Raw genomic sequence first — 24,400 nt, 5'->3', positions numbered from 1 at the left:
CGTGCACAGGCGCACGCAAAGAAGGGGAAGAAAATGCTGGCGAACAGGAGGCACGGGGTGGAGCACACCATTTTGTTACCCTCAAGTTTGTTGCGTTTTCCAACGTTCTTCCTAGGAGTCCACTCCTACCTGCAGTCCGTTCCTAGGAAAAATGCTTTTTTGACGCTCCTCCCGCTTCTGCTCCAACCCTTAAAAGCACACGATCACAACTAGAAACATAAAAACGTAGGACAAGTAAAAGTAGCCAGACGAATTCTTGGGATTGCAAAACAAATCGGCGTTCTGTATAGACATATCCACTTGGTTGCTACACAAAACGTAGTTCCTCTTCTTCTCCTTATAATCTATCAACTGAAGAGGGTCGCATGAACACGCCCAAGGGTAATCAGTATTACGGGCCCCAAAAATCATGTAAAAAGAACCCAAGTTTCCTACCTCAAAATGCTCACTAGAATTGTCCTTGCCACCTAAAAACATATTCTTCTTCATTAAATGTAATCCTGATAATTGTACGTAAGAGCTTGAGTTTTGTTTTTTTCCTATTTCAGTTTTCTCTTCCTTATATATGGCATCGTGACCATTTGCATCATCAGCGTGATCCCTTTCCGTCGGAAAACTTTTCTGGACATACTCAGAATAAATATTGCTTACGTTATCGTAGCGAAAAATGGATACAAAGGATATAATTTTTTCTATGAAACTTTTTTCTGACTTCTCCCCTTCTTTTGCCAAATTTTTTTCCTCCGTTTTGTTTTCTTCTGGGTGATTATTTGGGGTCCTTCCCTTGGGACTGCTCCTTTTGGGATCACCCGAAATGAAGTCACTGGCGATGCAGTGGTATCTCTTGTACATGTCAGAATGCGTCGTGTCTTGCTTTACGAAGTCCTTCAGGATATCCAACTCGAGCTTTTTAATTTCTTTTAGCTTCTTTATCGCTTCTTCGGAAACGCCTCCTGCGTCTGTGGGGGGTAGCACAAAATGTAAATGCAAAAATGTATACGGCTATATATACAGTCCTATCTGCACACTCCTATATATATAGCACCACCTGGCGCCAGGCGAGACGAACAAACGGTAGACGAACCTTCTTTATATGGGGTATTCCTACTTTGGGCGCCTCTTAAATTACCTGCGAAGGGAGCAATGGGGATGGTGGTGATGTCGCATATGCGTTACATAAAAGAGCGGTCTCCCTCGTGGAAAAGAAGCTTGCCCCAAAATTTATATTCCCCACACAGGTGTGTAACAAAATACACACCCGCACCTAGGGCAACTCCATCATTCCGTTTCCCTCCCCGTCTTTTTCTTCTTCTCACCAAAAATTAAACAATTCAGTAATAAAAGATATAATTTCATTTTTAAAAATAACTGTTAAGGGAACATTTCACTTGGGGGTGCATATTTGGCATGCTTTTATTTTCTTTTTATTTTACGTGTTTTTTTTTTTTTTCATGTTTAAAAGAAAAAAATTGGAATAAATATTCAAATGATGTAGCAAAAAGGCTCTCCCAACAAACTGGTTTGCCAAGTTGTTTTTAATTTGACTCTTTTGTTTCACTTGGTTGTGGGGGCGTGCGAGGAGGAGCGAGACGGCAAAGCAACCAGACAATCAAATAATCACGCCGGAAGATAGCAAGGGGCGAACTCCCAGCGCGAATTCGTATGTGCTAACAAATGAACAGCACCGCTCACGCAACACCCATGTGTAGACAGATTTTCTCTCCCCCTTTAATGTCATAAAAAAAAAAAAAGAAGAAATGCAGTTCAAAAAGTGACTTAAAATGGGTCAAATAATTTCTGAGCTGGAATACTCCAAAAAATGTCTCAACATGCGCTCATTCCCTGCATGTCATTTTTTGCCACATTTTCCTGTTGGCATTTTTTCACGTTTTCCGTCTTCGCGAAAGGCAAAAAGTAAGAAACGTGAATGACAAATGCGCGGCGTACTGCGCTGGAAGATGCACAAAAATGGACAACAAATGGACGACAACAGAACAACTGTCCACATTTAAAAATTTTAAATGGTGAAACTGGCGTGGTTAAAATTGACGCAGGAAAAATCTTCTCCTCCGAGGGGAATGACCGAAAATTTTAATTCACCCTACAGAATTGCCCCCAATTGAAAAAGTGACGGGAAAAAAAAAAAAAAAAAAATTACACTCTCCTTCTGACGTCCGCTGTTATGTCAAAGTTATTTCTCACAGTGATAATGTTAAAAATGTGAACTGCAAATTTGCGTCCGCGACGGGCGAACATGTCTCCAACACATTTGCACAGGTGGGGCCCCCTTGCATGCACGCATAATTCTAGTGTACTGTACGCACATGTGTATGCGCGATCGGCGGGGTAAAACGAAACGCCGCGATAAATCTGCTTCTTCATTTTTTCAATATTAACGAGTTGCAAATGGTGAGAGTTTTTAAAAAGTCTCTTCGCGAGTAAATAGTAAATATTCTCATCCCATGGGGGTGAACACGAAAAGGAGAATGAACCAGACAGAAACAAGTACACAAAATGGCAACGCGGCTCGGTTACGCGTGTATAAAAATAAATGTGAGCAGTTTAGCGATTTCGCGTGTTCGACGGATGGACATGGTGAACAAAAAGAATTGCCTTTCCACTCATAGCAGCAAAAAAAAAAAAAAAAAAAAAAAAAAACTAGCTAGCTAGCTAGCGAAAAAAAAACGTCTTTCACATGTACACAATCTCCAAACGTAACAATTAAATTAAAAAAAAATCATACAATAGAATGTCGCTTCTTTTAAAAATGTTCACTTGCTGTATGTGTGTTCAGTTATGCCTACTGAAGCAACATCAGCCGTGGCTGCACCTGTTTCAAACTACCTATTGTTAAGCGTCTGAAACCATTGCCTTATAATATCACACATGAGCGTGGGAATCTCATTTACGTCATTGACGACGACAAAGTACGGAAAGGGGAAGTCGTGCAGGTAGGGAACTATATGCAGTTTATTATCTTTGTAAAACGTTTGTTTCAAATTGAAAATGGACTGTGCCTTATTATTGGAAAGCTGCGTATCAATAATCATCAACACGGGGATGAAGTTATTTTGTATGCATTTGAAAATCTCCCCTCTGACAGTACTCTTGTTAAATCTGCCATCGCTGATTATGAGCATTAAATGGTTCACTACATTTTTCCCTCCATTTTGTGTGGTACAACTATGCGTATTCTTAAGGATGTAACTGCAAATTTTGAGCGCATTCAACATGGCATTGTCGAAAGAATTCTTCGTGTCATGATTAAATTGGAAATGGTTTAGAATTTTTAAAAAGTCCTGTTTATTAAGACTATTTTTCATGGAACATACAACATTGTTTGCATGAATTCCGTTATCATTTTCCCCAAAGGAACATATGCCAATTCTTCCCACTTGTAATTTTTCAAACGCTCTGGCCACTAAAAATATAGCATTTAATGTTATTTTTTGTATGTTATTTATTTGCATACTTTTTGTATTATCAATTGCGATGACGATGTTGTAATCTCGTTTGTTCAATTTGGTTCGTCTTTTCCATATTTTATTGTTTCGGAAATCGCTGGCAAAATAGTTTACTAATTTTTTTATATTTAATTTTTTGCCCGACTTGTAATCTCCTTGGTATTTATTCCGCACAGTTGGTTCGAGGATTATTTTTAATTGCTCACACAGCTGACTGGACATCACCTCCGTTTCGTTGTTTATTTGGTCGTATATTTCTTCATACTCTGCGGTTATGTGGTCGTTAATCAGGGCCATTTCCGTTGCTCCCTCTGCAGGGTTCACCTTATTGTTAGCGTTTTCCCCATCCTCGTCTTCTGCGTACTCCCTTTCCAGCGCCTTTTCATTTTGATGAACCTTATAATAGTTTTCATCCCTTTTTGCGTTTTCTTTTTCCTCCTTTTTGTGCGCTTGTAAATTTTCCTCCGAATAATGGATACTTTCCCTTTCGGCGACTTCTACATCGTTGTTAGCCTCCTCCTGGAAGGTTGTTTCGTACGGGTTTCTGGCAACCTCCTCCCTAGCATTGTCGGTTGACCCGCTGTCCATCGAGGGGAAGTCGCTCCTTTGGTCAGCAAATTCCTCTTCCAATTGGTCTGCTCTATCTTCCTCCTCGGAGTCGTCTCCTCTGCTCTTCACATCGAGCATGTCTTTCCTCTCACGCGGAGCCCTCTTCGAATTTGCCTCGTTCGAATATTTACTTTTTTCTTCATTTCCTTCGTGGGTGTCCTCTTTCTTCTCATTTTGCTTCACCTTCTCGGCGTCCCTTTCGCTCATCCCTTCCACGGACTGCACTTCCCCTGTGGTGACAAAATCCATGGCCATCTCTTCGCACATGTTTTCTTCATCCTTGCTTTTACGATGTTCCTCTTTCTTTATGTTAAAATTTTCTTTCACCGTTTGGGAATCTTCCCTCGTCTTCTCATTCTCCGCCGAATCCTTCTCCCTATTCATGTTCAGCAACCGCTCATTTATTTTTTCGATAAAGTTACTTATGTCGACAAAATTTTTTGTATATATGTTGCACTTGTCAATTGAAAATGAAATATCGTTCGCATCGGTCCCTTCATCATCGTTGTTGTCTTTCTGGTCGCTCTTCCCTGGGCGGCTACTTCCCTCCCTTTCGTTTTGCCTATTTGTAGCGTCCGCTTCTGCATCGTCCCATTTGTGGAACTCCTGTTCGTTACTAATTCCTGCGTCACCCCAATTGTGTGTAGTATTGTCCATCTGCTGGTGGTCCTTCTCCGAGTCGATATGCCCCGTTGGGGCTGCGTTCCTCATTCTTTCACCTTTGTACTTATCTTGGTACTCATTCTGAAGTTCTTCCTCTGAGGTAATGTCCCCTTTGGCAGTCTCCCCAAATTTTTCCCTACGTTCGTTGTGCTCTTCACCTGGCCTAGTTGGCTTTCTTTCGCCTTGCACATCGTTATTGTGTGTATCATCCTCGGCTGCCCCCCCTTCTGACTCCTCAACGGGATCATTGCGGCTTTGTGCCTCAGCGGGGTTATCCGTTTCTTTGCAGGCTTCTGCGATTGGCTCTTCACCCGGTTCGGCCACAGGTTGGTCGTCCATTTGGTCACCAGATTGGTCCCCATTCTGATCATCCGCTTTTTCATCATCCGGGGAAAGCGTCCCGTCGTTCCTGTCCTCTGCGCCATCCAAGCCGTCCGCGCTCTCCCTTTCTTCTTCAGCGGGGTCCGCATTCCCCTCCTCCGGCTCTACCTGACCGCTCTTAAACCCCTTTCCTGTTCTATCATTCGTATGCTTATCCGTATCGAATTGGTCCACCTGGTCCGTCTCTGATCGATCCCCGTCATACGCGTCATCCGATTGTTCTGCGGCCTCCTCCTCGTGGGAAGCATCCCCATCCAACTCTTCTACTTCGTGGTGAATGTCAACTTCGCCTGGATCCTGTTCGCTAAATTCACGTTCATCCCTTAGGCACGCGTCCCGTTCTTCCCTTTTCGTAGCACCTGCTTGGTCTTCCTTTCCCATCTCCTCATCCGAGTGTGCGTCGAAGTTTTCCTCCCTGCTGCCAAAGGACCTTTCGCTGCAGCTTCTGGAAAAGTCGCTCGATTCTATTTCAAAATTGGAGTCCAAGTTAAAGTCAAATTCGTTGTTCATTTCGTCGTTCTCTCCATATGGCATTTTACTTTCTTCACCCATTAGGCCATCCAGGTTATCTGTGCTCTGATTACCAGCTTGTTGCTCGTTGGTTAAATCACAACTGTCATTTTGTTCTCCCTTTGGAAATTCATTCGTGTCCCCTTCATCATTCTCTACATTGACCGTTTTCTGATCGTTGGGGGCTCCGCTGGAGGGCTCGTCCGTTCGGTTACCCTCTATAGGTTGTTCGGGTTTTTCCGCTTCCCTATCTGGGTTATCTGCCGTTTCGCTACCAGCTTCCTTTTCGTTGTTGGCTTCCTCCTGGTCGTCCCCCTTCAATGCATCCTTCAACGCGGCGCTGCGCTCACTTACATCCCACTGGTTGCTATTATTCTTTTCGAGGACATCATCGATAGGGTGCTGTGCGTCGGCTTCTGGATCTCCTCCCTCATTTTTTTCACCATCCGTTTTGTTCGCTTCATTGTTCTTATTATTAATATTATTCTGTTCCTCCTTGCTTTGTTCCTTCCTTTCCATGTCTAAATTATTCTGTTCGTTTTCTAACTTGGTGGAGTTTTCCTCCCCGCCGTGCTCCTCACCTCCGGGTAGTTCCTTCTCACAGAATTTTTCAAAATTGTAGGTCGCCTCAATAGCTTCTTCATTGAAGTCGTTTTCATCTTGGCTGAAATTATTTTCGTCCTCATTGTAAATGTTATCTAAGTCTTCATTATCCACTTGGTTGGAAATATTTTTAATTCCTTTTCCTTCTCCTAATCCTATTCCTTGTAGGAAATCCACCTTGTGGAAAACGTCCTCTTCTTCCTTTGCCTCTTTCATAGCGTCCTTTCCGTTTGCGGCTTCCCTACAGAGTCCCTTCGTGTATAAAATTTTCAACACTTTTAGGAAGTAAAGAGACACGTTTGAGAAGCCCAGGAATATATCGAGAATATATAGAAGGACGCACTTGGTAAAGTAGAACAAATTTTTATTCAGATAGTGAAATACTTTAATTGACTTGCTATCCTTTTCGCTTCCTATAAGTATACCATAATTACTTTGCAACGTCAAGTACATTCTGACGATTTCCTTCATGCAGTACATTTCATTCACATTTTTTTCATTTTGAAAATCTGGGTAGTCCCTAATATATATGATAGATTTTTTCTGCACAACGTTGCTTATGAACCGGCACATTTGGTCGTTCAGTTTTTCTACTTGGTCTTCATGTGGGGAATTATAGCAATACTGCTTCGGGTCCTGTTCACAGGGGGATATCATCCCCCCATTACAATGGGATGCAACCCCCGGCGAACCACCTTTCATCTGGTAAAAGAGATCAACTAATTTGACCACTTGTGCGTGAATCTTATCCTTAAAATAGGGAGCCACATTCAGGGCAGAAATTTCACTCAAGTTGTCTCTCAAAAAATTTACGCACGTGTTTAGGCACTCCAAAAAATTGACGTTCATTCTGAGTTTCACGTTGGGAAGGGTGGAACCCAATTCTTCTAAACCGCTACCACCCCAGGTGGAAGTGTATACATTTCTAAAGTAGTTAAACATTCTGAATTCGTTTGAGCTGTGCGTGATGTATGCCATTTTGTAAACGCATTTGAGTGCGCTTCTGAAGAAATTCCTACCCCTCTGTCGGTCCACCTTACACGTTGTTGCACCGAAACGGACGGTTAGAACCTGCAGTAGTGCACCCTTCACGAGGTTACATTTTTCCAAAAAGTTCTCAAAAGTGGCAAAGTCGACAAGAATATAATCCAGTCCGTATCTCTTTTCACATAAAAGTGTTGTCACGAGTAGGTAGTAGCGAACAAAATGGCGGTAAAAAATGTTGACCTCCTTTCTCAAATTAAAGTATTCGCAAATGATGGAATTAAAAAGGTAGTACAAGGTTTCATCATTTGCCATGTCTTCATGCATATTTAGGGATCTTATATAAATTGTCAAATGCAAAATTTCTGCGTTCTTTTCTTCACTATGATTTACAATGTCGTTTATTTCGTCTAAAAAGTGGAGAGTGTATAGTCTGTTTTTCTTTACGTCTTTCTGTAATTGCTCTCCCATGAGGAGCACCTCCTCATTCGCTCGCTTCATATGATTAGTTTTTATATCATCGTTTAACGTGTCATCCTGCTCGATCATATACGTTAGGCAATTTTTCAGCTCCATCAAAATGTCGTCAGCGCAGCGATATTCCAGGCCAAATAAACTACCCCTAGTACTGTCACAAAATTGTACGTCATTTTGAAAAACGCTCGAAAAAAAATTAAAATTGTCAAAATTTTTCAAAGGAGGGATGTTTAATTTTTTGCTCAGGAAATGCTTCAGTATGTAGATCCACCTCTTCTTCTGATTTATTCCAGCATCTTTACACTGCACATTTAATATGTTCTTCACCTCTGCGACGTAATTTCTGGAGATATCTTCAAAGCTGTTGTGAAGATCCATGTTGGTTAAAAACTGGTCCAAGGTTTTTTTTGTTTTTACTTTTTTTCTCAATCTACTTAGGGATTCTTTCAATTCGTTCAGTTGGTCGTGGAACCGGTTCTGCTTTTCCCCCGCAGGGGTAGTGTTGTTCTCCTCCCGTTCATCAGCAGCGTCGTTATGACGAATTGATTTCTTTTCATCCTCTTCGGACGAATCGACCGTGGCTCCATTCTGCTGCTCCTCTTCAGGAGATGACGAACCGCTTGAGTTGTGCACATCGGACGTCACCTCGTCTTCGCGTTGATCTGCCAAGGTGTCCATGCCGTTTTGCGTAAAACTGGTACTTGCACCGTTTGAATTATTTCCCCGTTTCGATTCCACCCCAAAGGAGGGTCCATTCTGCACGATGAGCTTATCCACGGTGACGCTGATCTGCTGGAAATACAACTTGGTAAAGTAGGCAATTTTCCTCTTCAACTTCATGATTGACCACTTGTAAGCCTCCAGGTCCACCAAGTCAAAGTTCATTTTTTCTAACTCCTTCCTCAGTTGGATGTCAAAATATTTCTTAGAATCTTCAATTCGTTTTTTTATAAGTGGCAAATATATTCGCATGTAGCTATACACATTTGAAAACACATTACTCATTATCCTTTCGCTTTGCTTTTCCGAATTTCTAAACAAATGGGCGATAAAATCTATCAGGTTTAGCCGCGCTGGGAATTCGCCCACCATCGAGTCCCTCAAAAAAATGACCAGCGTTTCGAATGTCTTCACAATTTTTACCTTGGCAAGGTTGTCCAAGTGGGGGTCATTCTCACAATTATTGGTATTTCCCCGGTTCATATTCACCCCGTTGGCACTACTGCTGAACTCCCCCCCTTGCGCATCATCATAGCAAAGGTAAAACATATAGGAGAACAAACTCAGAGTCCGCTTTTTCACAATTTTCCTATTTAGATTTTTCCGAATAGTTTTTACGCTGCTCAGTTTGTAGAGTCTGAAATAAACGGTATAGATTAGCAAATCCTCAGGTGCGCTGTTCTGCATGATCTGTTTGAGCCTCCTCATGGTGACCTCATCAAAACTTACATAATTGTCATTCTTCAGAGAGAGGATTAGACTAACCAAATATTCCAGTTTGTGAATTATTTTCTCTATCTCATTTTCAATGTTGTTAATGGAGAAACTTAATATGCTATTAATGCTATTTAGTATGCTGAGCACATTGATATTTGCACTTTCATTATAAATGGGTATAAACTCCTTCCTCAAATTGATTAGCAAAAAGCACAAGTCGTTCAGCGCGCTGAAAATACACTCCATGAAGTTATCGTCGAGCAGGTTAACATAGTTATTTATATATACGTGGTTTTTGTTCCTACAGTTTTGCAAACACTCTGCTATTTTTTTTTTAAAAATTGCAAATTTGTTGCCATTATATTTTGTCAAGTCGTTAAATTGGGTCAACATGTTAAGTGTAAAAAGGAGCAGCCTCTTTTCTTCATTCTTCTTCCTGAGCAGGAATGTGCATCCGTTTTGTTCCTCCCTTCTGTGTGTAGACGTAACGACGCTTTTTTTTTTCTCCCCACAGTTTGGATCCTTCCGAATATACTCCTCCCCGTAGTTCAATCTTATGAGCATATCCAGCGTGTGCCTTACGCTTTTTTTCGTTCTTTCAATTTCACTTCGTGGGGTTTTCTTCCCGTTGGTGTATTTGTACTTCCCCCCCTTGAATAACTTTGCCATTTTGTAGACAATTTTGTTGAAGAGCGGTTCGTTTGGCTTTTCCGTTTCTACTTGTTCGGCGTCACGTTTGCCACGTTCCTGATTTGCCTCTTCGATACGCTCCTCTTTGGTGTCTTCCCCTTCGCTGTCCTCCTCCTCCCTTGCAACTCCCGTAGTACCATGTCCAACCGATGTGACCCCCGCTTGGGTCGAAAAGTATTCTGGCGAGTAGAACACACTGTCCAACTCCATCTCGATGTTCTTCTCTATAAACTCCCTGTCGACCAAACTTTGGTGCATCTCCTTGGCGGTCCTACTTTTGAACTGATCAATTTTCAGAAATTCGTTCATGTTGTCAGTTTCGTCCTTTTCATTAAAAATGACAACTTGCCTACACATCCGTTTTAGAAGAGGGAGCAACGATGCCACGTCAAATTGTGTGGAAATATTCTTCGGTTTTTTTAGCATCTTCGTGACGAAGTGGAGGTATTCCAAATCGTTAATTTGGCTTTCATAGCAATTTTTTTTTAGCTTTAAAATTTTGTTAAAATTGAGCGGGAATTTAATACACCTGTATAAATCATTCTTCTTGTTTCCTTTTTGGTCAAGTTGGAGAATGCCCCGTGGGGTTGTTCTTCTTTCCATTTTTCCACTTTCTCCGATTTGTTTATTCCTCAATATAGCGAAATTAATCTGGTGCACTGCATGTATTAGCACACTCACAGAATGCGTGATGGCCTGTGCAAACTTTGACACCAAACTGTACTTGTCCCTCACGTGGTGCGCAAAATTGAGACACGTGTTTACAAGCGAAGGGTTAATTAACTCGTCCGAATTGATCAGGGATAAGAGAACATTATTTTCTATACTCTCCAGAGGTAGCAAATTCTTTATAAATTCCTTGTATTCATTTTTTAATTCTAAGTACAATGTGTGGATGTTGTTTGCACTGTTTTTACTTATGTACCCTGCGATGAAATACCCACATGGGTTGTTGTTCCTTTCACATTTGGATAAAAGAGTTTCCAATTTTTTTTTCTTTCCTTTTTTTATATTCTGTAAAACATTCGGTAGTAGCGGCAAATTCGTTTTCATATTTTTTATGTACCCCTTCAACTGTTTCTTCCTCCTCATTTTGATGAAATCACCATAGGACACCTGAGCAAATGGGTTCACTTTCTCCGTATACATGTTATGCTGGGCACCCATGTAAATTTCCTCCTTCAACAATGCAACTGTCTTGTTCAGGTAATCTTGCACCTCCATCTGTTTGAAAATGTTTTTAATTTCTTTCCTCACTTGGGAGCAAATAACGTTTAAAAAGTAGTGCGAAATGTAGAGACAACCCAGGGAAAAAAGGAACTCTTCCTCTTGGTACTTTTCCGTCAAATCTACTGCGATGACATGATCCGGGAAGAGCAGATACAGCATTTGTCTCACCTCCTTGTTCGCCTTCCCCAGGAGGTGGTGCATCCAGCTGTACAACTCTTCACTGTTTTTACTTGGTTCATCTGTAATCTCTTCAATGTGTTCATATGCTGCGCATCCTCCGTTTATGCATTCTTCTGAGTGCTTTATGGTACATTCTGCAGGCAAGCAATCACCCGTTGAGGGATGCCTCTGCTGTAGGCTACCCCCGATAGGAGAATCATGTGATCTAAGCACTACTTTGCTATCGCTCAGTGGGGATCCCTTTTCACCTCCTCCATTGTGGCTCTGCAAATTTCTTAAAATAAATTTAAACAGAATAAACAGCACTGCAAAGACGTACTTTTGGATTTTCTCAACCTGACGAACTTTAACACTGATTCTGCGTATACATTTGTGTATCTCCAACAAGTGCAGTAACATTTCGGGGGATGCCTTCTTCCCTTTCCCATCTATGATAAAGCGGAAAAGTTCAAGAACGTGCAGCAGCATTCTGTCCCTCTTCGCTTCTTCCCCTTTTAACGCTTCACTGTTTAGGATGTTAAAAAGTATGGTCATTGCGTGGAACGCGAAATAGTAACGCGTGCTGCTTTGCCCTCTGCTGTTCAGTAATCTTTTGCTAGTCCAAAAGGATTCTTCTCCGGGAGAGGCATCAGTTGGAACCACCACATCAGGTGCAGCCCTTTCCACATAGTCCTGATAACTCCTTTTCAAGCTGCGAAAGATAATATTGCTCATGTTTAAATAAAACAGGGTAACCTTCTTTCTTCTCAGCTCCTGATATACGCTCACCACTGAATCGAATATCACCGTTTTGTTCACCAACGACGAACACACGTATGGATACAGCCGGAATGTGCTTGTCTGGTCGAAGCATTTGTTCAGGTAGATGTCCTTAAATAGGGTGTACCCTTCGTAAGTTACGTTGCTTTGCTTCATTATATCCTGAGCAGAAGCATCGGTGGTAGGCCCAATCGTGTTGTTAATACCCCATGAGGGGGACAAACCCGGGTGATGCATATTCGGGCAATTTGGTTGGGACTCGCCCTGATATGCTCCCCACTCTTCGCTAAAAAAGCCACGTGAATAATCCACCTCATCTTCATTGTGGCCAAATTCTACGCGATTAACATCCTCCTTTGCGTAGTCGTAACTTTTGTCCCTCATCAGATACACATTCATTAGGAAGCAGTAAAGTAGGTTGATCAATTCTTCCATTATGGAGAAGGTCACCTGCAACTCGAAGGGGGCTGACTCCCCCTCAGGGGTAACATTTGGGGGGGCATCTTTCGTACCGCTTTGTCGTCCCTGCTGCTGGGCCCATTCCAACCTGCCATACTTCTCCTTCAGCAAGCCGAGCACCTCGATTTTTTCTTCCTGCACAAATATGCTTTTTTCCATTCCGCGTAGGTAATTGTACATTCGTTTTATGTCCTCTTTCACGCGCTCTATAGTGTCACTTGTGGTCCTGTGGGAACCTTCCCCTGGGCAGCTCGCCTCCATGTGATCGTACAGCTGCTCCCACTTCAACCACATGTATGTGTTTAAAAAGTAGACAAATGCGTTATGTAGGTACTTCAAGTTTATATTAAAAATGATAAACTGATAGTGAAATAACAGTTGATTTCCTTTTCCATCTGAGTTGTCTTCATTTCGGGGTAGGTATCTGGGTCCATCCTGTTCGTTGCCTTCTTCATTTTGGTAATCCCCCATGGGTTGTAATCCTTCCGTCGATGTAAATACATCCAAATTTATCACATCCTTTTTGGTAGATAAACTGTCCAAAATTAATTTCTCAATTTGTGCTACCTTGGGATCGTCACTTGGTAAAACTTTTAAAGCGTATGAGAAGGACTTTGTTTGTATAAGAAGATTCTCTACATCGTCGTTCACGTCTACGTCAACGTCTACATCCACGTTCACGTTTTTTCCCTCTTCCCCATTAAAATGGAAGCTGTACAAAGGACTTACTCTCCTACCCTCTTCTTCTGCACCGCTGAGGGGGCGATTCAGCATGGCGTAATAATATCTGCCCAGATTCACCGATTTCACAAAATGACTTATATATATATTATTTACAACTTCGAAAACGTTTTTTACCCACCCGTTGGGGAAGTATTCCATTGAGGGGGTCACCATAGTCATCTGTTTTTTGCTGGTGGATTTTCCCCACCATCTCATTTTTTCCTTCACTCTGTTAAGGTCGTTCAGAGGGGAGTTCTCATTTTCGTGGAAGTTGCTACCCATTTGGATGTCCCCATGAGGAGCATGCAATTCGCTCCGATCAGCTGCCCTTTTTGCCTTTTGTAAAAATTTCATCAACCTGCAATTCTGCTTGACATATTTGTCCCACTTAAATGCGTATTTCAAAGCGTCAATGAGGAAGATAATTTTCACGTACACAGAATCGCTCTTGAAGTTGCACAGGTTGTCAAAAGTGAATAGGTATACAAACAGGTAGTAACTGAAAATGTCCTCATCATTCTCTCGGGATGTTTTTCTATACTTGGCCATTTGGAAGAGTACCTTCTCTATATGCATTAGGAACTTGTTCGTTAGCAGCCAGAGGCGGCGCTGTTTCTTCGCTGTCGATTTGGAGGCGGCCCCGCATTCGGTAGGGGGTTGACAATCTGCAACGTACTTGGACCTTACAAAGTGGCTGTAACTTTCAAAGTATTGGTAGCTCAAATTCCACTTAAGAAACGCCTCAAAGAGGTACTGCCGCTTCGCCAGTTTTGGGTCTTCCTGGGTGAGGAGGCGTTTCCTTGCGGCGGGCAGTGGTCTAAGTGAGGCCTTTGCGGGGGGCTCTGCAACTTTTAGTGAATCTCCGTTACATTCTGCGCTAATCGATCCAAACACATAATCGCGCATAACAACAAAGTAATCCATCTTCCCCCTTATAACTTTGCCCGTAATATAATCGAGGTACTTCACCATATGTATGTCCTCAGAATTACTTCTAAGGACCATCCTATTTTTAATGTTTAGAAGATGCTCATATCTGTAGAAGAGGTCATTGTAGGAGAAATTTTCCAAAAAGCAGTACACGGAATAGCAAAACAGTCTGTTCAATTTAAGGTTGCTCATGGAGTTTATCAATGCAATCTCCTTCGCTATGTAAACTGGGGGACACGCTCCTCCATCGTTGGCGAAGAGACCTCTCTTCCTTTCCTTCCGATAACTTCTGTAATAGGTATTAACATAATTAATGAAGCAGTGAAAATAAAAGTAAATAAAATGCCTCGACTTTATCCTGTGAGCGAATTTGTTCGAACAGTTCATTTTTTGTATAAGCCCGTCCTGAAGGTTCCCACTTTTTACAAAGTGACGGATCCCATTTCTGATCTGAAGTACCGTCCTTAGTACGCATTTGTGAAGACATTCAAAAAATGGGAAAAAAAATAATTGCGTTTTTTCATTCAACGTCGAGTACATTTGGCAGTAAAAATTTACAAATGAATTTGAAAACATTTCTGTCCACTTCTTAAAAAGGGAAACAACTTTTTCTCCCCCTGTTCGATCCTTTCTGACCCGTAAAAAGTGGCTACACATATACATGATGTAATTATCTACATGGTAAAAATTATTTTCGAACTTATGATTTAGCAATGCGTTTAGATGGATTTTAAAGTTTTTGTGCCACTTCATGTTCTTTCTCTTCCAATTTGCCTGCTCCATGTGGGCAACTTTTTTCCTTATTTCTGTCACCTCTTCTTCTTCTAGCATGTTTTCCATCAGGTACACCGTCATCGATATGGCTACGCAGAAATGTATAATGTCTGTGGTGGGCCTCACTCCCTTTACACTTAGGAAACGCTCGTAGCAGTAGTTTACATAATCCATCATTTTGGTGCAATTTGTTTTTAGATCTGCCCGGCTGAAGAAGAGGGCCACCATTTCGGTCTTCACATCTTCGTCACGCCTGTATGCAGCCCCCATCTCCTTCTGAATCTTCTTCAAAAAGGCCTGCATCATGTAGTGGAGCACGTTGCCCTTTCTGACGAGGTTCAAATATTCCTCTTCTTCCGTCTTCACCTCTGCATCATTAACCTCTAACCGGCAACCTTTCACCCCGCTAAAGCAAATATTCGCCACACGCATGACGAAGCTGCTATCAGGGGTAGTACTCTGCTCATCGTGCGTATTGTTCCCCTCAAAAGTGCCGGCTTCACCGTTAGCGCTACATACCGATCGTGCCTCCTCATTAGTCTGTTCAACCGTATCAGTTCTTCGGAAGGACGATGGATCACCTGTGGCAAAAACGCTTCCCCCGGATTGGTCATGCAAATTTACGGCGTTGCCGACATACTCACAAGAGGGCCCCCCAAAGTAAATCTCAAAACAGCGGTTTCGCAACGCTTTACTAATTTTGTAATGTTCCTCCGAATTTAAGGTTAAAAAGATCTGGAAATTTCTGTGAGGCTTGATTTTTTTCTTCTTTCCGAATTCGTGTAAAAGCATGTATCCGTTTTCTTCAAACAGACTATTCAGTCTGTCCAAGAGGGAGGGGGTTGAAAGGTGCACATGCTTAACAAGAACCCAATGTCCCTTCCTGATCGATTTAATAAAATTCCCCTCATTGTAAATGTACACATTTTCGTTAATGTGGTTCTTCCTAATGGTTTCAAAAAGGTGGGTTATGTCTAGGAGGGCTTTTTCAATACGGTTTCTTTTTCTATTACACTTATTCTGCATTTCCGTCGTGGTCTTCATACTCATTTGCACAAAATGCACGTAGTTCTTCTGAGCAGACGAGGCGTCCTCATCAGATACATCACTCTTCCTCAACGCATTAATGAATTCCTCTGATAAATTATTTAATTTTACCATGATGTTAATTTTCTTTCGTTTGATTTTACGTTGGAATTCCCCTTTGGTAAAATACGAGTGGTAAAATTTTTTAAAATTTTTTTTTTTCAAAATATTTCTCAAAAGTAGTTTATTCAAATTGTGCATTTTCCTTTCCACTTTTTTTATTACATTATCTCGACTGTTGTGTTCGTAGCAACCGAATAGGTCGAAGGTGTCCATATCATTTGTTAGGGAAAATTCGAATAGCTTCTTCTCAAATGTATGCGCCAATTGGTTAACGAAGGTGGATTTTCCGCCATTATTTTTTCCAATTAACAGAATGGGAATACTCAACCTTATGGCCGCTTCGCATGCGTAGTAAATTTTTTCGTCTTTGGATAAGAGAAAGGTGGATGGCTGTACTTGACTTGGTATCTTTCCCATTTTGAGTGGGTCTGATTTAGTTCTCCATTCACATGCCGTGCATAGATTATCCTGGTGGTAATAGAAATTTGTGTAAAAGGCGTTTAGGTGCTTCACCTCGGTGCTCCTCACAAGGGCGATCAGGTTCTCCCTGGACGTTGCTTCGGAGAGGCTTCTTAAAAACTCATCCCGCCTAATTTCGGCACCACCGTACACGTTCGCTATAACGGAGCGCACGATTTCTCTATCCTCGGCACACGTGAGACGGCTGCACACCAGCATATCACAGATTGGGACAAAGCTGGTTCCCCCATTGGCCTGCAAAAATTTGCAAATTCGCAAAATGTCCCTGAGATTCCACACCCAACATTCACTATTCCTAAGGAGGGGATTTATTTTTTTCATCACGAAGGCCACACTTATAATCTTTTGTATGTCTTCCTTGGGGATGCAGCTGCCATAGAGCCTCTCTACAATGCAGAGGTAGTCTTCCTCGTTCAGTTCCTCAAAATATATTTTGGAAAATCTGTTCAGGAAGGATTTGGGGAGACCCTTTCTCCCCCCGCCTTCGCTGTACGGATTCTGACAACAGAACAGTCGAAAATTCGGATGGCTCTTAACCGTTTCGTTCGTTTCTGGGATGAATATTTCTTTTCTGTGATCCAGAATGGAGTTGATCCCCTCCAAGGTTTGTTGGTTGGCTAAATTTATTTCATCCACAAGGATCCAATAGCCCTTCTTCATGCACTCGATGAGTTTTCCGTCTTTCCAAAAGTATTGGAATGGGGAATTATCGCGCTCTCCTGTGTTGCCTCCATCAGGTGTTTGCTCCTCCTTCCCTCCGTTATGCAATGCGCGGTTGTTTCCCTTAACTTGGGTCCCACCTTGGGGGCCTTTTCTCTTCTCATCCTTTATGGGGAAGTAGGACCCTATCAAGTCGTAAATGTCGGTACACTCGGATAGATTAATCCGGATCAATTTATTATTTGTCAATTTTGCCAGGATGTTAATTATGCACGTTTTCCCGACCCCAGGAGAGCCCTCCAGTAGGATAGAATTGTCCAGCTGCATTGCTCTCACAATTTTAAATAAATTCTTTTTAATGTTTGGTGTGTCAAAAACGAATTGGCAATTCTGCGAGAACTGATCAAATGGGGTTGTAAGTTTTCTCCTGAATTTGATTCGAAAGTCGTTCACCTGGAGGTACTTTCTCTTAAACTTGAAATGGTACGTTTGGTTGAAAAGGGATTCTACCATCGCACGTTCTCTAGTTTTCTGTGCCCCATCATTTGCCACGTTACAGTTAATGGACGAAGCCAATTCTAGCAAGCTCCTCCGCAGTAGTTCCTTCAAAACCGCTTTCGTTTTGGCGTCCTCTTTTCCATCTATCAGTATGAGGAAACCACTGTGGAAAAAGCTTCTCACAATATACCGTTTGAGGGTGCTCTTCGTTAGGTTTATCCCCTTACGCAGATATATCTCCTTCCGTCTAGTTAGATACACATTCATGAAGGAGATCCATTTAATGGTGTCCCTTACCGAAAGGACGACCTCATTTGTGAAGGATTTATTTTGTGCGATTCGATAAAAGAGGAGGCGCAGACAATCGGCCGTCCCACATTTGAACCTCCTCACCTTGGTAAACTTCATCTGCTTGAGGATTAAAAAGTAGTAATCCTCCGAGTCGTACGCAAAAGGTGGCACAAAAATTTCCGTGAACCTATTTTTCAATGTTTGTGAGATTTCCTTTTTTCCAAAATCTCCACTTGGATTCATCGTTCCTATGAAGCAAAACTCATCGTGCGCCTTCACATTTTGAATATCCTTCCCCCCTTTTTCTGTTAATAATAAAGTCCTCTCATATTCCAACACGGAGTTTAGTCTTTCTATGACCGCCGATTCGACTAGCGAAATTTCATCCATCAGGAAAATATCTCCTTTTTTTAAAGAAGAAACAAGAATGCCATCGAACCAGGTAAAAATGGACTTTAAATTGTTTATGGACATTTCCAGTTTGAGCAGTTTGTTCTTTATGGACTCGCTTAGGGTGTACCTCTTCTGTAGATATAGCGTAAATATTAGTAGGTCTTCCTTTTTTACCTCCCTAATTTGGTCGTGTATTATACCGCTAAGGTAATTCGCTGCAAATGTGTCCTCATACTGGCTCAATATTTCGTTGTACAATTCGATGCAGTTTTTTTTTACTTTTTCAAAATTTTCCTTTTTATTTCTCACCAATTTTAAGCTACCTATAATGTCGTATACATCTGTGCTTTCGTTACAATTTAAAATGTTCAGTTTTTGATTTTTGACAAAACTTAGCAATTCGCAACAGGTCGTTTTTCCGCACCCCGTTTCTCCGATCAGCAGGGCCGATTCCTTATATTTGAAGCATTTCAGCAGAAGGCACAATATTCTGCTCGTGCTTTTCCCCAAGTGCATATTCTTCAGATAGTGCACTCTCCCAACGTCGTCGTGGGAAAATGTTTGGGACTTTTCCCCAGGGGTATGTTGCTCCCCCGTATTGATGATGCTCCTCTGCACTAGTGTGTGTCCATTCAATTGTGAAATTTTCCTCCAAAAATGTTCCTTCAGATGAAGCACATCCTGATCGTCCTCGTACTTGACGATCAATTGCTCCCCTTTCGGTAAAAAGTTTTCACTCAGAATAGTTCTGACGGTCAGTTGATCCTTCTCATTTCTTAGCTTCTCTGCAATGATGTAGTACCCCTGTAAACACGCATCCGCATTGCTCCTAGGACATCTATTTCCCCATTTTATTAAATCACGCAAAGTCATTAAATTATCATTAAAGTAGTTGTAGTTCGATTTTACAATTTTCAGTTGCGAAAAAACACGTATCATTTTTTTGGCAATACTTGGTGATATGGCACAGCGTCTGTGTAAAATAATTTCCAACTCGCCTTCTTCAAAATCGTTAATGTAAAATTCTATGAATCTGCTCCTAAACGCTTTTGATAATTCTTTCCTTCCAAGGTAGTTATTATTATTGGCTGGATTTTGAGTCGCAAAAAGCATGAAGTCTTTATGCGCCTTAACGTATCGCTTCAATTCAGGGATGTACAATTCCTTATTGTCATCTAAAATTCTGTTCAAGGATTCTAAAACTTCTGATGGTGCTAAGTTCAGTTCATCTAAAACAACCCAGTAGCCATTTCGTACTGCCTTCACAAAAACGCCTTCTTCAAATATTAAATTTCCGGTACTTGGGTCATTTACAAATTGCCCAAAGTACTCATTTATATCTGTGTTCATGTGATTATTTATCCTTACAAATTTGTGCCCTGTAATGTCTGCAAAGAATTTCACCAGGGAGGTTTTTCCAACAGAGGTGTTCCCCTCCAATAAAATCGGCGTTTTGGAACCACTCAAACAGAGCGCCAACTTCCGGATATTTTCCTTCACATTTTTCGTAATTATAAAATTGGACAAAATATTCACGAGGTTTATTTCTTCCCTTCCGCAGAGGATCCAGCTGTTTTCTACACAAGCGTACTTCTCCACATGTTCATTCGTTTGGTTGTCCCCTCCAGGGGGATACTCCTGCCCATCTGTTTGTGCTTCTTCCCTCCTTGCAGCGTTTGAATTTTTTACAAAGGAGGAGAGGTCACTTCTTTCTGTGCAGATTCCCTTTTTCGTGTCGAAATGTCTATACTGATAGTAGCTCTCTAACAAGGCATAATTTATCACCCCGTTTTTTTCAATCTGCATGCTTTTCTCCATTTGGGGATTTCCACTCTGTAGCGCACTCTTCCCTTTATCACATTTGAAGTGTTTATTAAAAATATGATCCATTAGTTTCTCATTATCCACACTGACAGAGCTTAGGAAGTTACACACGAACCCATTTCTAACAGCTGCATTAAGTGGTAATGGGTTGAATTTTCTTTTGTGCACGTAGATTGCATACTGTACTGCCCTTACTAAATTTCTCGTGGAAAAAAAAATGGGCTTATTTTGTGCTCCATTCATATTTTTCAAACTCTCCCTCTTTACTTCAAGATAGCAGTTGGTTATGTTTCTTATCAACTCTCCATCGGAAGTGACCTCCCTAAGTAAGTGTTTAACAACCATTTCGACGTCCTCATACTGCAATATTTCGTCCACAAAAATTTCTGTAAATTTGTTCCGTAAAATGGGTGGTAGTTCCTTCTTCCCTGAGGATACAGAACTGTTGTACAGGTCGATGTGGTGGTCCTCATCGTCCACCTGGTCCGTATCGACGTGATTACCCTCGTGGAGGGAGCTAACCTTTCCGTTGTTTGCTTCCCCCCCCAGGTTGCCTTTTCCCTTCTTCAAATTCGGGATAATTGGCGGGTTCATACACGCGAAGAGACGAAAGTTGGGGTGAATTTTTATCTGCTCATTTCCTTTCTCCACCACATCGAAGTGTTTGTTGGACAAATCGAGTAACCCCTGCAACCGTTGCAAAATTTCCGTCTGTGCGAGGTTTATTTCGTCCAGCAGTAGCCAGTAACCATTTCTTATGCAGTCAATCAATATTCCGTCGTGGAATTTGAAAATCAGCTCATTCGCGTTTAGGTTGCACTCTTCTTCCTGCTGTTGCTCCTCTGGGGGTACTTCACACGAGTTGTTCGGGGTAAGGTGTCCATTTTGTTGTCCCTCCTTTGGGAAGAACTTATCAAATTGGAGCTTCAACGCAGGAGAGTTGTTACCATCCCGGTTAAGTGTCACACATTTCGCCCCACCGGATCTCCAAAAATGGATCACACCTTGACAGTCGTGCTGAAATATTCTGTACTTCTTGACAACGCGCATATCAAAGATGCTCGTGTCATTTTCAAATTTCTCGACCAGACACTTGGCAAAATTGTGGCAGGTATTTAAAAAGGTGATAAATTTCTTCTCACTTAAAAGGATCTTCAGTTTGAGGTAAAGCATGTCTAACTCCTTCGGACATAGATGCTTACCAACCTGAAAATTCAAATTTTTTAATTCTTCGAATAATTCATTCGTCTTTACGCTTATATTGAATGGGTAGTAATTTCCTATCAGATCTGACGCTTCAGACTGTTCGCTGAAGACAAAAACGAGTAATTTTTTCCCAAATATTTTCGCAACGTAATCCACCAGGGCTGTTTTTCCAACTCCAGTGTCTCCTATGAGGAGTATGCTTTCCTTATTGTGGACCCCTTCGATAATTTCGTACAAAATGGATTTATGCACGGATGTTAGGAGGAAGGATTGGTTAGTAATTTTCTCACACTGTAGGGAAATTTTCCCCTTTTCGTTTCGCAACGTTTCGTTAAAATGGTCCATGAAGTCATTAAGGGTGTGCAGTTGTACCCACTTGGTGACAGTTTTTTCGTGTAGGTCGAATATTTTAAGAAGTTTTTTCTGAAAGTGGGACCTTAAGTTTCCATTTGGCACATGCGACGTGAGGATCGATTTGCACGTTTGGAAAAGTATGGCCCTCGTTTTCTCATTATCGTGCGTGAAGATTTTTCTTTTCTTAACCCGTTGGATAATTTTTACCAAGTCATGCAGGTTGATGCTTCTGAGCAGGGGGTACTTCTCCAGCAGGGTCTTCACTCCGTGGTAGCTTCGAAGAATTACTGTCCTGTAGTTTTCGTTTACTGCGCGCTTCAATTTTTTGCACAGAATTTCTTCCACTTCCTCTTCTGTGTAGCTTCCTATATGTACACTGTGCCACTTGTTGAACAGGCTGCTTAGGTGGCCTGGGCGCTGGTTCAGTCGGACCAGCTCGCTCAGTTGGCAGTTCGAGCAGCCCTTAGCATTGTCATCACCAACAACATTGCCAGCATGGATAATATTGCCAACACCTGCTACAGTGTCCCCCACCGTGATGGTGGCGAACAGGCGGAAGTCCTTATGTGGATAGATGTGCTCCCCCTTTTCGGACAAATAAATGTGCCCCTTGGTAGTGAGCTCGCATAGCTTCTCTACCACACTGCTGGAAATGTTATTCACATTTTCAAAAACGATCCAGTTTCCATTCATCATAGCTTTGGCCAGTACGCCAAACTTAAATTCGAAGCGTTTCTCATTGCTTTCCCAAATGCCTAAAATGGACTTAGAATCTACCACGTCGTCAAGGTATAAACTTATGACCTTTCCTTTCTTCGCATTTTCATTTTCATATATTTTTTCATGTATATAATTTATTAGGGACGTTTTTCCAGAACCTTGAGTTCCTATCAGGATGGTTGGTCTGTTGTCATAGATGTTTGTCACCACCATTTCGATTATGCTCTTCAGCCTGCTGGTCAGGATAAACTTGGTTCTTCCTTCTGTCTTCTCCCTCTTCAATTCTCTCCCTCTGACGCAGAAAGATGGATATACCACCGATTCGATGTCCACGCAAAATTTGACACAGGCATTTTCTTCTCTGTTCACTCGAAAATTTTCCACGTGCAGGTAATCCAAGTTGTGCACGTTGTATCGGTGCTTTAGTAAGACGCGTCGTATATCGCGTGATGCGTCATGAACCACTTCACGGTTATGTGTACTCCCAATGGAGCAGTTAAATAGGGGGGAACCCTCATCACGCGTGACATCATTCTTTCTAACCAGCTGATTGGTCACAATTTCCTCTACAAAGACAGTCCGCCCAATTTTATGATAGTGCAAATAAATCAGATAAATTAAATCCTCAAAAAATGGGTTCCTCTTTTTGCATTTTAAAATCGCCGGCAACAGATTCAGGTACATTCTGTCCAACGTCTTCTCCAAGCTCAGGTGGCAAAAAAGGAGCAGCATTTGGACGCAATAATGGGTAGAAGTACTAAATGATGGACACCTCATAGAGCTCCTGGGAATGCCCTCAACGTCACTGACATTTATCCCCTCCACCTGTGGGGAATCCTGCTCCTTCAAGTACCTCGATACGATCGCGTCGAAATACCCATAACAGTGAGCAGATTTTGGAAACACCTCCTTAAAAAAATAATCTATCGCACTTTTGAAAAATGAATCCTTGCTAAACAGTATGCTATTCATACATATCATGCAGAAATAAAATTCCACATTTATGTCATACTTCTGAATAAGATTGTAAATGTGCAGAACGGGGGGGGTGTCACCTCCGTCAAATGGGGTCTCTCTCCCTGTTCCGGCTAAATTAAGAGTACCTAGGAAGTCTCCGTTTTTTCTTTCATTCTGGTCCCCCCCTTCGACACAGTTGTAACTGGCCAAGTGTAGCGCCTCCTGAAATATCTGATTCACTATCGACGCGGTTAAGAGGTTAAAATATTTTAAAGAAATTTTTAACAAGGAAGGTTCGAACAGGGTTAGGACGATGGTCTGCGTTAAAATCAAATCTGCTGTGTATTTATGTCCTCTTGTAGACATGCCCCTGGATGGTCTTCTCAGCATTTCATCCTTCAGGGCAATATCACGCGTGGTGCTTCCTCCATTTGTGACATGTGCAATTTGGGCTAATGGGGTATGTCTATTAACCCTTTTACGTCGTGCAACATGCGCTTTATAACGAAGCAATTTATGCAGGAGGAAGCAATTCTTATAAATATGCTTAACACAGTTACGTTCGAAGTGTAGGCAATCCCTTTTACTTCTTCTCCTTCTTGGTGCTGATTCTTCCTCTTGATTGAATCTGTCTGTCCGAGAAATTTTTTCTTTGCAAATGGGGCCTTTCCCTGCCCTGATGTGGCTTATTATTTCTTCGCACCACAGCAGTTTTGTCCTCTCCGCCGGGTTTTTCATTTTTTCTTTTTTTAAATTTACAAACCGTTGTTAAACGTCGTGCACAAATATATGTGCATGCATATGACTGTATGATCGCTTCAGCAAAATTTGCATGACGGTAAAAAAAAGAAGCTCAATGCAACAGTTGGGCTATGTAATCCATGGCACCAGGCGAGGGGTGCACAGAATGGAAAACAAGCTAGACAAAAAGCTGGCAAACAAACAAACAAACAGACTAACAAACTGGAAAACAAACTGGCAAACAAATGTCAAAA

The 24,400-nt window shown here is 41.7% G+C and overlaps 2 protein-coding genes across 2 annotated transcripts; both read right to left on the bottom strand.

The window, feature by feature from the left end:
- Nucleotides 1-189: 189 nt before the first annotated feature.
- PCOAH_00007920 (Uncharacterized protein) lies at nt 190-1,356 on the bottom strand (the record flags this gene model as incomplete). Its single annotated transcript, XM_020057602.1, has 3 exons — nt 190-959; nt 1,085-1,129; nt 1,317-1,356. 3 exons carry the CDS (start codon nt 1,354-1,356, stop codon nt 190-192), a joined length of 855 nt encoding a protein of 284 aa, XP_019913084.1.
- Nucleotides 1,357-2,840: 1,484 nt separating this feature from the next.
- PCOAH_00007910 (Uncharacterized protein) lies at nt 2,841-24,143 on the bottom strand (the record flags this gene model as incomplete). Its single annotated transcript, XM_020057601.1, has 1 exon — nt 2,841-24,143. One exon carries the CDS (start codon nt 24,141-24,143, stop codon nt 2,841-2,843), a length of 21,303 nt encoding a protein of 7,100 aa, XP_019913342.1.
- Nucleotides 24,144-24,400: the final 257 nt, after the last annotated feature.

This window comes from Plasmodium coatneyi, chromosome 4, assembly GCF_001680005.1.
Source record: "Plasmodium coatneyi strain Hackeri chromosome 4, complete sequence".
Taxonomy (NCBI): Eukaryota; Apicomplexa; class Aconoidasida; order Haemosporida; family Plasmodiidae; genus Plasmodium; species Plasmodium coatneyi.
The sequence above is the reverse complement of the archived record's forward strand: the minus strand, read 5'-3'. Positions and strand labels throughout refer to the sequence as shown.